Below are 13,838 nucleotides of genomic sequence, written 5' to 3'. Positions count from 1 at the left end.
ATTAAAGACAAATACCACTGCGATCACGTCTCCAGCACCACGGGCGAGGTTGAATCGTGTCTGTTGAGAACCTTAAGGGATGATGGTTCCATCTTGTTCCTCGCTGCTGTATATTGTCGCCCTGTGAATAATTTCCAAGTGTCTGATCTGCAGCCTTTATTTGACCTATCCCTAATGGGAGAGGTCCTTATTGGAGGAGATTTAAATGCCGAACATCCGTCATGGGGTGGCACTGAAATTAATGCTAGGGGTAGAGCCTTGGCTAATTATCTGATAGATTGTCCAAATCTCCACATCTTCTCCTCTGACAGACCCACAAGACCTAACTCGGGATTGGGTTCATACATTGATGTATTCATACGATCCCCAGGTTTGTCCTTATTAGGAGGTAACAATATGGCCAATGCCCTAGATTTTGAATCGGACCATAGGGCCCTGGAGATAATTCTTGATTTTGGTGACTTAAGAAACAGGGAAACTAGGAGCTTTTATAATTTTGACAAAATGAATGTCAACCGTTTTCAAAACAAAGTCCGACAAGGTCTTTCCGAAACTTGTTTGCCTATCGACAGAAATGTCTCCATCCAAGACATTGACTCGACTGTCAAGCACTTGGAAGGTGTTTTTAGAAACGCGATTGACTCTTCTGTTCCCCGTGTTAAATCGAAGTGTAAGGTATTAGGGGACCTCCCCCCACGAATTCTGAATTTTATAAAAGAACGAAGAAGAATCAGCCGAGCTTTACTCAGATCTATTGATCCATCCCTGATAAAAATTTTAAAAGCGGACATCAAGAACTTAGATAGGATAATAGCTGATTCCATTCGTATTTTTGAAGAAGAACGCTTCCACAATTTCCTTGAAACATATAAACAATGGAACCTTTGGGAAGATTAAAATGCTACAAATATAATTCAATTTTTTGGTACCGATTATGGAAAGAAATGTGAGAAAGCTAGACAATTTGGAACTATTTTCACAGAAATAAAAAATAAAGCGGGATTAGATGCAGCAATGTCTGCATGGCTTCTATGTATAGCTGGGGATGTCCAATTTTAAAATTGTGCTTCTAAGTTCGAACTCACTCGTCTCTTTAACCAAGAGACATTACCTTAAAGCTTTTATTAATGAAAGACAACCTGATGTTCTTCTTGTGGCTGAGCATAAGCTTACACCATCACATAGATTTTGTTTAGAATGTTTTAGATGTTTCTTTCAATACAGGGAATGTGGTGGTGGAGGCGGGACTGCGGTGTTTATTAAAGACAAATACCACTGCGATCACGTCTCCAGCACCACGGGCGAGGTTGAATCGTGTCTGTTGAGAACCTTAAGGGATGATGGTTCCATCTTGTTCCTCGCTGCTGTATATTGTCGCCCTGTGAATAATTTCCAAGTGTCTGATCTGCAGCCTTTATTTGACCTATCCCTAATGGGAGAGGTCCTTATTGGAGGAGATTTAAATACCGAACATCCGTCATGGGGTGGCACTGAAATTAATGCTAGGGGTAGAGCCTTGGCTAATTATCTGATAGATTGTCCAAATCTCCACATCTTCTCCTCTGACAGACCCACAAGACCTAACTCGGGATTGGGTTCATACATTGATGTATTCATACGATCCCCAGGTTTGTCCTTATTAGGAGGTAACAATATGGCCAATGCCCTAGATTTTGAATCGGACCATAGGGCCCTGGAGATAATTCTTGATTTTGGTGACTTAAGAAACAGGGAAACTAGGAGCTTTTATAATTTTGACAAAATGAATGTCAACCGTTTTCAAAACAAAGTCCGACAAGGTCTTTCCGAAACTTGTTTGCCTATCGACAGAAATGTCTCCATCCAAGACATTGACTCGACTGTCAAGCACTTGGAAGGTGTTTTTAGAAACGCGACTGACTCTTCTGTTCCCCGTGTTAAATCGAAGTGTAAGGTATTAGGGGACCTCCCCCCACGAATTCTGAATTTTATAAAAGAACGAAGAAGAATCAGCCGAGCTTTACGCAGATCTATTGATCCATCCCTGATAAAAATTTTAAAAGCGGACATCAAGAACTTAGATAGGATAATAGCTGATTCCATTCGTATTTTTGAAGAAGAACGCTTCCACAATTTCCTTGAAACATATAAACAATGGAACCTTTGGGAAGATTAAAGCTGCGGCATGAGTTGCTTATAATGTAGGAAATTTAAGTAAACCTGATGGCTCATACATTGTGGAAGACAGTCTTAAAGCTGAGGCTTTAGCGGATCGACTTGAGAACGCCCTTGGATCCACTGATGTGTTAGTTGACGATTCTGACCGCAGCTCCATAAATAGCGCTATTGGAGATTTGGAAGACCGGTCACCTATGATCAACTTCTCCGGTACATTCACAGCCGATGGGTCTGCTATTTATTACTTTAATAGATGGATGAACGCAGGTTTTGTTTCACCTAGCGATGTTGGCGAAGCGCTTGCGAGAAGACCGGCGCGAAAATCATGTGGTTTAGACAGAATCCCAGACACAGCCCTAAAAAGAGCTGGCTCTGTCCTTTTTGGGTTCCTGTCTATACTCTTTAACCATTCTTTTAATTTGGGGTACTTTCCAAAACCCTGGAAAGAGGCCATGGTTATTCCCATTTTAAAAAAGGGCTCTGCGCCGTCGGACTGTGGGAGCTATCGTCCCATTTCGATGCTGTCAGCATTCGGAAAGCTGTATGAATCTATTATACTTATAAGACTCAGGAAGTTTGTTGAGGACAAAAGAATTCTAAAAGATTCTCAATTTGGTTTTAGGGCTAGACATTCTACGTCCCACGCCCTTACTGTCCTGACCTCTTTTATAATTAAGGGTTTTGATCGTAGATATGGAACCATAGCTGTTGGACTCGATTTTGCTAGGGCATTTGATTCTGTGTGGCATGGGGGTATCTTGTTCAAATTAAAAGAATTTGGTTGTGATGCTCAAACTTGCAGATTAGTGGCAAGCTTCCTTCGGGGTAGGAGTTTCAAATTGAAAGTCGGAGACCACCTTTCCACTGAGAGATCGGTCCGAGCAGGTGTTCCCCTGGGATCTCTGCTGGGTCCCATTCTCTATAACATCTTCGTTAGTGACATGCCCGAACCACCCCATGGGGGCTTGCTACTTCTGTATGCGGATGACGTTATCTTAGCAATGTCCGGACCTAGGGCGACATCTCTTTCTTCCCGCTTGAATACTTGGCTTGAGGACTTACATAGATACTTCTCTATGTGGGGCCTCAAACTAAACGTTGACAAATGTACGGCAATAGTATTCAAAGGTAAACCACGAGTCGTTTTCCCTAATTTCAGATCCTTCCACCCTATACTTAAAGTGGGGGACGAAATAATTCCTGTAAAGGATAAAATCAGATATTTGGGAGTTATCCTCTGTGAGAAACTAGAATTTATCAGGCACGTGGATTTTATTCTTGAACGTGCGAAAAAAAAATGTATTTTGCATATCAGGGTGTGCTTCGACATAACGGTGGCCTTTCAAATTCCATTAAATTTCTTTTGTACAAACAGGTAATTAGACCCATAGTTTCCTATGCTTTTCCGGTATGGTTCCCCATTTCGTCGAGCTAGATGGAGAGACTTAGGAGATGGGAAAGGGCTATTTTAAAATATTGTCTAGGCCTGAGACCATCTATCAGATCTGATGGGTCAATTAGAAAGCCATCATGTAGGGCAACATATGACACGGCTGACATTGAGCGGATTGATCGGTTCCTCATGAGGGGGGCCTTGAACTTTGTACAGGGTGCACGGCAGCTGGAGAATAATTTGGTTGAGGATTCCCTGTATTGCCCATATGATGCAGAGGCTCTGCGCTCAAGAAAGCACTTCCCACCAGGGTCTCTATCTAAACTCCTCGAAGAAGGTCTTTTATATAACGAATTAGATGAACTGTTATTTTACCGCAGGAGGTATAATTCCATGAATATCGTTGATACCGTATATAAAACCACTCAGTAATCTTTGTAAATATTATTTTTTCTTAGACCTAGTTTTTAATTAGATAGTAAGTAGTCTATAAGTTAATGTAGTTTATTTTTAATATTACCATGTCCATGCCCTTTTTTACATTGATTTTTTGGGGTTTTCTGAATATTGTATTTAATTATTTGTATAATCGCCGCTGGCAGAATTCTGCAGCGTTTTAATATACTTGTAGTAGATAGCGAATAGCCTTATTTTTATTTTATTCCTAATTTAGCAGTAAGTCATGCTGTATAGATTTTAATTATTTTATCAATAAATATGGCCTTTGGCAAAACGAAAACGATGGCAACGTTATTACAGTGTTAACAGTGTTTGTGTGCATATCTCTAGTGAAGTGAAAAAAATTCAAGTGAAAAATGGCTCGTACTAAGCAAACTGCCCGTAAATCGACCGGTGGAAAGGCTCCCCGTAAACAACTAGCCACCAAAGCTGCCCGTAAGAGTGCCCCAGCCACCGGCGGTGTTAAGAAGCCTCATCGTTTCCGTCCTGGTACAGTTGCTTTGCGTGAAATCCGTCGTTACCAGAAGAGTATTGAATTGTTGATCCGCAAATTGCCCTTCCAACGTTTGGTTCGTGAAATCGCTCAAGATTCCAAAACTGACTTGCGTTTCCAGAGCTCTGCTCTTATGGCTTTGCAAGAAGCCAGCGAAGCCTACTTGGTTGGTCTTTTCGAAGATACTAACTTGTGCGCCATCCATGCTAAGCGTGTCACCATCATGCCTAAGGATATCCAATTGGCCAGACGTATTCGTGGAGAACGTGCTTAAATTCTTGGCGTTTTAAATGCAACAATTTTACAACAAAACAATCGGTCCTTTTCAGGACCACAAATATTTTACAAAAAAGAGATATTTTTTACTCAATCTACAATTTTTAGTATTTTTTTGAAATAAATAAAAAGAATTTAGGGCTTTGATTATTTTTGAAAATTTTTAAAATAAAGAAGTATTTTTTTGACGTTGGTTTTTTTCCTTGATTATTTTTCGTCACTTTATTTTTTTATTTTATTTTGATCGAATATTTTATTTTTTTTTAATTTTATTTGAATTTTTTGAATTATCCATTTTGATATTTTCCTTTAATTTGCAAAATTATTATCATTTTTGTACTCCCTCTTCGAATAAAATTCTATGACTCATAAAAACAACCACCACATACATTTTTCTAACGGGATTTCTTTGTCCATTTTGTTTTATTTTATGACCCTTCGATCATTTTTTTTTCTGTTGTGGACTATTCAATTTAGTGGGAAAAAATTCTCTGCCTTTAATTTATACAAATTATTTCATGTGAATTTTAAAAATTACCAGATAAATTTTTGCCCCTCCTATTTAATTTTTTTCAGGAATGATGTATGAAATATGTTTTATTCCTTTTCAGCAAAATTTTTAAATTTTTTAAAAGCATTTTAAGAGATTTGATAATGAATTTTCTCCGTATGGAATCACAAAATTATTTTTGTCCGACGTATTTAGAGAAATTGGTCATAATTTATTATTTTCAAAAATGGAAGAAGAAAATAATTAATTTGTTGAGAATTTTGATGTAAAATATAATTTAAAGTATTATAAAAAGAAATGCCAATAATACCTGCCCTCAAAGTTGATCGAAAAACAATTTTGTAAAACGCAATTAATTTCATGACATTTCCAAGTGTTCTAGGTGATATTTGCCTGTAAAGAGGAATTTCTTTTTGGGAATATTTTTTCATAAAATTAACAAAAATTTGACAAAATAACTTAGAAAATGGCTTCTAATACTATTTTAATAAATTTTAGAACAAATTATGTTAAATTTCATAAAAAATATTGCAAAATGAAAATACATAACCGTTTGTCACTGAATGCCTGTACATTGGTAGTATGAAGTCTTCTGGGGATTTTGTAACTTTTCCCCGTAAATTATTACTTTTTGTGAATAATGTTATATTTTGATGTAAATATACAAATTCTGAAATGTTATTTAATAAATTTTTATAAAACTTGTTAAGATTTGAGCTTTCAAATTTATTTCAAGAAAAACTTTTCTTCATTGAAATTATGCCAACAAGAGGATTTCTGCTGTCATAGACCACATAATAATTTCAATTTTTTCACATAGTAAAATATGAAATTTCATCGATATTTTTCTTTGATCCTAAAGTAAACATATCAGGCTACATTTTCAAAAAGAATTTTCAATAAAATTTTCATGAAAAATTCGATTTTTTTAAATTTTAGTTGGAAATTTGTGATTACATTTTTATAATCTGCCAAGTTAAACGTTTATAATTCACAAACGGCAAGTGATAATTACACCAAACTTTCTTTAAAACATAGCCTGAAATCTATACTTTAAAGTTATAAAACATTTTTAGTGAAAATTATCAAAGCTTCTTCAGGAAAATTTAATTTCTCCGAAAACTTTTGTAAAAAATTAAACACGCTTCCACACAATCTTTCGAAAAATTTACCAATTGACTACTATGCACATCTCATCTTTTCGATGTACCTACACTTTAGCTCGCCGCTAACAAAAATAATAGTACACATACATTTGTGAGTGTATTTGTGTTAACAGTGAAATATAAACCAAACAGTGAATAACCATGTCTGACGCCGCCGTTGTTGAAGCCACCGCCTCCCCAGTTGCCGCTGTTGAGAAAAAGGCACCAAAAAAAGCCGCTGCCAAAGCAAAGAAGCCATCAGCTGCCCCTACCCACCCTCCAACCCAGCAAATGGTTGATGCCGCCATCAAGACCCTGAAGGAACGTGGAGGTTCATCATTGCCCGCCATCAAGAAATACTTGGCCAGCACCTACAAAGTAGATGCCCAAAAATTGGCCCCCTTCATCAAGAAGTACTTGAAAGGTGCCGTTGCCAGTGGAAAATTGATCCAAACTAAAAGTAAGGGTGGTTCTGGTTCATTCAAATTGTCTGCTTCGGCCTCCAAGGAACCCAAAGCCAAGACTGCCGAAAAGAAGAAGAAGGCCCCAGCCGCTGGTGACAAAAAGAAGAAGGCTGCCGCCCCTAAAAAGGCAGCTGCCAAAAAAACCCTCTGCCGCCAAGAAGACCGCTGAAAAGAAGAAGGCCGACAAAACAAAGGCAAAGGCTGCCAAGAAAACCGGTACAGTTAAAGCTAAACCAGCAAAGACCGCCGCCAAAGCATCTGCCACTAAACCAAAGGCACCCAAGGCAAAAACTGCAGCTGCTAAGCCCAAAAAGGCCGCAGCAGCAAAGAAGCCAGATGCTAAGAAAGCCGCCGCCAAGAAGTAATTTTTCCCAGAAAGATTACTTTTTCCACAATATTTTCGATATTCGAAGACAAACTATCTAACAGCCCTTTTCAGGGCTACAAATTAAATTAAAAAAGAGAAAAATATTTATTTTCAACAGTTATCGTATATATTTGTTACCTAAATAAATAAGTAAATTTGTACACGTGTTTAATTTTGGGAAAAAATTTACTTTCGCTAATTACTGTTCTTATTAGGAAATTAATTGAGCCAATATAATGGTGGACGCCACTGGATTATTTTTTAACCCAGGTCATAAAAAAATAATAAAATATTTACAATTTTTCCTAATTACCCACAGGTCATAATTCTCGAAAATCCCCATATTTTGGTCATTTTTATAATTTCTACTTAATTTTAAAAATTTTGATATTTTCGTATTCTCTGTTTAATTTCACAAATTTCATCTAGAAATGACATTTTGGCAAAATATTTACATTTTCCATCAATATATTTTTTCCTTTGAAAATTTCTGCCTCAGCCTTATATTTCGTTGCTTTGCCGTTGTGCTGTAACAAAATGCTCACACATACAGGATGCCCATTCGATGTTGATCAACGACGGCAAGGCAAATCACCACTAATACACGCACACATATACGACGACGATGGCTGTTATCGCATATCGCACAAGCAAGCATAGAACCCAAGCAAACATGCAAAGGCTAAACAGAGGTACATATGCGAGTTAGCTAAATGCATGGAAAAAATCATTGTATAGAGAAATATATAATTCTTATGGAATTTTATTCGCTTATTACTAAATAATGATAAATTGTAGCTTCAACATAATATGATCTCTTTTGAAATGTTTTTTGTGGCCCTGAAAAGGGCCTTTTAAGGTAGTATTTCGACGCAAAATGAAAAATATCAAGACATTTACTTGGAGCTGGTGTATTTAGTAACAGCCTTGGTACCTTCACTGACGGCGTGCTTAGCCAATTCACCGGGCAACAATAGACGGACGGCGGTCTGGATGCTGAGCGTGTTGGTGCCGGTGCTCCCGTCTATTTAGCCGCTGTCATGGAATATTTGGCTGCTAAAGTCTTGGAAGTGGCTGGCAATGCTGCTCGTGACAACAAGAAGACTCGTATCATTCCCCGTCACTTGCAATTGGCCATCCGTAACGACGAAGAATTGAACAAATTGCTGTCTGGCGTTACCATTGCCCAAGGTGGTGTATTGCCAAACATCCAAGCTGTTCTCTTGCCCAAGAAGACCGAAAAGAAAGCCTAAATTATTTCGAAAGGTATTATGGAATGAAGAAGAAGAATACAGACCATCGTATAATTCCATAGAAAAATCAACCAATCCGTCCTTTTCAGGACGACAAAAAATATTTGAAAAGAGAAAGAAAATTGCGTCAAGCTACATTTGTATGAAAAAAATAAAATTCTCAATAATTTTCTGAGACGTTGGCAGAATAACTGTTTTTCGTTGTCAGTTGCATTTTTGTGTTGTCGTTGTTGTTGTCTCTTATGATTTCAGGAATAGAGCACGAGAGAGAGATCGTGGCGTCACCAAATGAGTATGTATACTATGAGGAGGAAGAAGAAGAAGCATGTTGCATTGGTGGTGGCTCGCAGTAATTTTATGTGAAAAAATGGTACCCCGGTGAAGGCACAAAGTAGACGATTTGCAAGGGAATTTTGGCGGCAAAGTAGTGTTTTGGTGGAAATAAATCGACGCATACATGAAAATAAAAGTTCGTTGTGGTGCTATGGAAAATTTTAAACACAAAAAATAGAATAAAAGTAACATAATGAAATGAAAATTAACGAAAATAATTACAAAGAAAAATAAAATAACGTAAATTAACAACTAAATTAAAATAAAATAAGAAAATTTTTAAAAATTAAGGCAAATATTAATGAAAATTTAAGCAAATTTTAACGAAAATATTTGAAAAAAAAATAAAAGAAATTTCGAATAATAAATAGATTTTATGAAAATAAAAGATACTTTAAATGAAATCACAAATTTTTAAATTAATAGTAAGGAAATATATAAAATAATTTTAAATTAATAATAAGGAAATAAATAAAATAATTTTAAATAAAACGAAGTAATGATTTTTAAAAAATAATCTAATGAAAAATTAAATAGAAATTAGTTGAAAATTAAATAAAAAAAATTTAACAAAAATAAAATAAAATTCATTTAATGAAGAATTTTTAAATAAAATTCAATAATTTTAATTTTTGATACAATTTTAAAGGAAATGATTAGTGAATAATTTACAAATTTTTAAAGAAAATTTTTAAGATAATATGAATCAACGATCTATTTAATAAAAATATTCAACAATTTCAAATTAAATTTTGAGAAAAGATTCAACAATATTTAAAAAAGTGAAAATGAAATTCCTTTGCTAACGCAGCATGGTTGTTCTTTAATAATATCGACTAAACAGCACCAATACATACATAAAGCGACGCTATGTTATACTCATATTATACGAAAAGGAAGAAGAAGAAGAACTTAATGTGTTTAGCGATGTGAGTTGCCGACGGCATGTTTATGATCGGGAATAAAATACGAGACCTCGGTAAAACAATGTTTTCGGTGAAAATATTCAGGAAAAAATTGAAACGAGTAAGTATTTATATTTTTTCTTTATTTGATTTTTAGACATTTTTCACGAATTGTGAGAAAAAAAAACGAGAAAGCTGAAAAAGAAAATTATTAGAAATTTTAAGATAAAATTCCTACATTTCCTAAGGTAAGTGTTTATTTTTTATTTATTTTAATTAAAAAAATAGTTTTCAACAAGAAAGTATCTCTTTTTTGATATATTTTGTGGTCCTGAAAAGGACCGATTGTTTAATATTAAAAAATAGTTTTCAACAAGAAAGTATCTCTTTTTTGATATATTTTGTGGTCCTGAAAAGGACCGATTGTTTTGTTGTAAAAAAGATTTCTCCAAATTGCGTCAAGAATTTGTTTAACCGCCGAAACCGTACAAGGTACGGCCTTGTCTCTTCAAAGCATATACGACATCCATAGCGGTGACGGTTTTACGCTTAGCATGTTCGGTGTAGGTGACAGCATCACGAATAACGTTTTCCAAAAACACCTTCAGAACACCACGAGTTTCTTCGTAAGTCAGGCCAGAGATACGTTTTACACCGCTACGACGAGCCAAACGTCTAATAGCTGGCTTGGTAATACCTTGGATGTTATCACGGAGCCACCTTTTCCCAAGCCTTTACCACCTTTACCACGATCAGTCATTTTTTCACTTTAGTTTATTTCACTTATTACTTCATTTCATTTTGCCTATGGCCATATTTATTTGGATAACAAATTTACGTACTAACAGAAATGGCTTACTGTACTAGAATCTGAAAACTATAGCTATTCGCTATTTACTACAATTACATACAATTGCTGTGGAGTACCACCAGCACCCAATCAAACAAAAAGAAATTTAATACAAAATTAACATAAGTGCCCCAAAAAATCCAAAAATAAAAAATGGGCGATTTCAACTAATTATATATCTTAAAACTAAAACTTAAATCTAGGGCTTAAAACTAGTTTCTACTAACTACTATTTACAATATATACAATATTTACAGTTACTATGTACTGTTGTACACAGTACTTTCTACATCGAGGGTGTTGTAGCGCCGATGGTGGAAACCTAGCTCACCATCGACGTACAGCAACCCTTCTTCCAACAACCTTCTTTAGGCACCCTGGGGTAGGTACCTAACATTGCGCAGTGCCTCTGCGTCCAGGCTGCTTTGCAGGGCGTCCTCAACCAATCTGTTGTTAAGTCCGTCTGATCGGTCTAAGAATTCCAGTGCTCCTGATATCAGGACCCTGTCAATTCTCTCCCCTCCTGCCCTATCATATATGGCCCTATTTGAGGGTCGTCTGATAGTACCATCTTCTCTAAGTATTAGTCCCCACAAGCCTAAACATGAAGCCAGGACACTTCGTTCCCACTTCCTAAGCCTCTCCATCTGGCTGGACGAGATACCAAATAGGTCGCATTATTTGCCGATATAGCAGCAACCTAACTTCGGGAGTTAATCCCCCACGCATCTTCATCAGCCCTTCATAGCTGAAGAAGACCTTTTTTGCTCTGGCCAGGATAAAATCTATGTGCCCTTTGTAGTCAAAATTCTTTTGAAAAATGACCCCAAGGTATTTTATCCTGTCCTTAATTTCCACGGTATTAGGTCCAACTTTCACGACCGGACGATGCCTTACGAAAGTTGGAGAAATATATCGTGATTTCCCGGTAAATACAATTCCCGAGCATTTGTCCCCATTTAGCTTGAGGCCCCATACGGTGAAGAACCTATATTAGACCGCAAGATAAATGTTCAGACGTGTTTCCGCTGTACGAGCATTCGTGGCTTTATATGCCACAAACACATCGTCGGCATACGATAATACCAACCCTCCTCGTGGAGGTGTAGGCATGTCACTGACATAGATGTTATATAACATCGGCCCTAGGGGGGAACCCTGGGGCACACCTGTCAGTACAGGTCTGCGACTGGATAGTCGCTCGCCTACTCTAACCCTATAATACCTATCGGATAAGAAACTGCCTACCAATCGCAAAGTTTGGTGATCAAATCCAAACCGTTGCATTTTAAACAATAATCCTTGATACCATACAGTATCAAAGGCCTTAGAAAAATCAAGTCCAATTGCAATAGTGCCTTGCCTATTGTTTAGACCTGAAGCCACATAGGATGTGAGTGCAGTTAGGGCATGGACAGTTGACAGGCCTGCCCTAAACCCGAACTGGTTGTCCTTCAACACCCTTTTGTCCTCTACGAGTTTATTCAGTCTTTCCAGAATGAAAGACTCGAAGAGTTCACCAAAGGCCGATAAAAGTGACATCGCCCTATAACTGCTACATTGTCCAGGGGGAGAGTCCCTCTTATATATGGGAACCAACATAGCTTCTTTCCATGCCCTAGGAAAGTAACCCAGGTTCAGACAGTGATTAAATAACACTGCCAGGAAAGCGAAAATAACCTCGCCCGCCTTTTTTAAGGCGGTATCGGGTATACCGTCCAAGCCGCAGGATTTACGTGCTGGCCTACGGGCGATTGCCCTGCCCACACAACCGGCGCGAAGAAAACCACCCTCGTTCCAACGAGTGGCGTTTTCAACAGAGCTACGGAGGGCATCATGTTCCCCAGGAAACCGATTAACTGGTCCTCCTGAGAAATTAGCACTCGGTCCTCCCATGGCCGGCGAAACACCCTGCACATGGTCTGCCAAGGCTTCAGCCTTTTCACCGTCGTCCGTAATAAGTAGACCTGTATTATTCACTAACTGACTAACAGGTTCTCTAGTATCTAGTCCAGCTGCCCTTATGACTTTGCCAAAAGTTTTCCCATCAACTCTTATTCTCCCTAAATAAGTTTTGAGTCTCTCCTGTTCAAAGATTCGAACAGAGTCCTCAATTATGCGATCCAAATTTCTGATATCCGCTCTAAGAGCAGGAAATCTATTTGGATCCCCAGATCTTCGGAGAGTGCGGCATAACCTGCGACGCTCACGAATAAAGCCCAAAATTCTCGGAGGAAGATCTCCAAGAGGTTTAGGTTTAACTCTCTGTTTAGGTACAGAGGTCTCTATAGCATTGCGGAAAATCTCACCTAGATTTTCCACACACCTATCTACCTCATCTATTGAAGCATTTCTGTTAGATGGTAGTGTGCACTCATCTAGCCCTAACCTAAGCTGCCGCCTAAATCGTCCTACATTCATGCGATTGAAGTTTAGAAATTTCTGTCCTTCATGTCTCGCCAAATCTCCCAAATTTAATTGAATTTGAATCGCCCTGTGATCCGATTCAAAATCAAATGCCGTAGAAATATTTCCGCCACCAACAACAACCAGGCAGACATGGCTGCGTCTATACGTGAAGAGGCCATAATTTTTTGAAAGATAGGACCAAAAGTCCTAGCTTTCTCACATTTCTATGCTCTCAGATTGAGAAGTACCTTCTTTTTGTGGAGGGCGATAGCTAGAATTGGGAATATTTCTAGCTGGACGTGGAGGTGCCGTTTTTGCACGGCCACCTGCGACACCAGCATATGTCATGCTGGAGCCGATAGCTGCGATTCTAAGAGAACGCGCCTCGTTTTTGGCCTGTATGTCTGCCTTAGCTTTAGCCTTGCAGGCTAAAATTGCGAGTCGGTGCGGACAGTCACGAGCCGAAGCTGGGTGTCCGTTCTTTCCGCAGTTGACACAGTAGCATTCTTGTGCTACCTTTTTTACTACCTCCCCAGAAGTTGGGTCGGTATACTCAATAAGAGTTTCTTGTCCCTTAGGGGGAACAGGGCACTCTTTGGGGCCATGATTGCCCTTGCATTTATTGCAACGTTTAGGCAACGTGCAATTAGTTGCAATGTGGTCATGATTTTGGCAATTATAGCATTGCTGCATGCCATGACATTTATCTTTGCGGATCTTGATATTGCAATTAAAGATCTTCTTCAGGTTATATAACCCAAAAATATCTGAGCTCTTGGACACACGCAAGAACCATAATCTATATGATATGTTGGTTAAACCA

The 13,838-nt window shown here is 37.9% G+C and overlaps 2 protein-coding genes and 2 pseudogenes across 2 annotated transcripts; 3 read left to right on the top strand and 1 right to left on the bottom strand.

Moving 5' to 3' along the window:
- The first annotated feature begins 4,304 nt into the window (after window positions 1-4,304).
- On the top strand, window positions 4,305-4,802 carry LOC131805025 (histone H3-like). The gene has a single exon (XM_059128256.1). It carries the CDS (start codon window positions 4,366-4,368, stop codon window positions 4,774-4,776), a length of 411 nt encoding a protein of 136 aa, XP_058984239.1. The 5' UTR covers window positions 4,305-4,365; the 3' UTR covers window positions 4,777-4,802.
- Window positions 4,803-6,538: 1,736 nt separating this feature from the next.
- On the top strand, window positions 6,539-7,324 carry LOC131805024 (histone H1-like; annotated as a pseudogene).
- A 751-nt stretch (window positions 7,325-8,075) lies between these two features.
- Window positions 8,076-8,606, top strand: LOC131805115 (histone H2A-like). The gene is made up of 2 exons (XM_059128362.1): window positions 8,076-8,114; window positions 8,243-8,606. The coding sequence occupies exons 1-2, from the start codon at window positions 8,076-8,078 to the stop codon at window positions 8,516-8,518; spliced, it is 315 nt and encodes a 104-aa protein (XP_058984345.1). The 3' UTR covers window positions 8,519-8,606.
- Window positions 8,607-10,155: 1,549 nt separating this feature from the next.
- LOC131805026 (histone H4-like) lies at window positions 10,156-10,516 on the bottom strand (annotated as a pseudogene).
- Window positions 10,517-13,838: the final 3,322 nt, after the last annotated feature.

The sequence above is a fragment of the Musca domestica genome, unplaced genomic scaffold (genome assembly GCF_030504385.1).
Source record: "Musca domestica strain aabys unplaced genomic scaffold, Musca_domestica.polishedcontigs.V.1.1 5, whole genome shotgun sequence".
Classification (NCBI taxonomy): Eukaryota; Metazoa; Arthropoda; class Insecta; order Diptera; family Muscidae; genus Musca; species Musca domestica.
This window is presented reverse-complemented; position numbering and strand designations above follow the sequence as displayed.

Bases quoted from the DNA above. Each gene is read 5' to 3' on its own strand.
- LOC131805115 (XM_059128362.1), top strand. From the start codon at position 8,076: ATGATCTCTTTTGAAATGTTTTTTGTGGCCCTGAAAAGG. The intron at 8,115-8,242 runs GCCTTTTAAGGT...GGGCAACAATAG, and splicing joins TTTTTGTGGCCCTGAAAAGG to ACGGACGGCGGTCTGGATGC.
- LOC131805025 (XM_059128256.1), top strand. From the start codon at position 4,366: ATGGCTCGTACTAAGCAAACTGCCCGTAAATCGACCGGTGGAAAGGCT.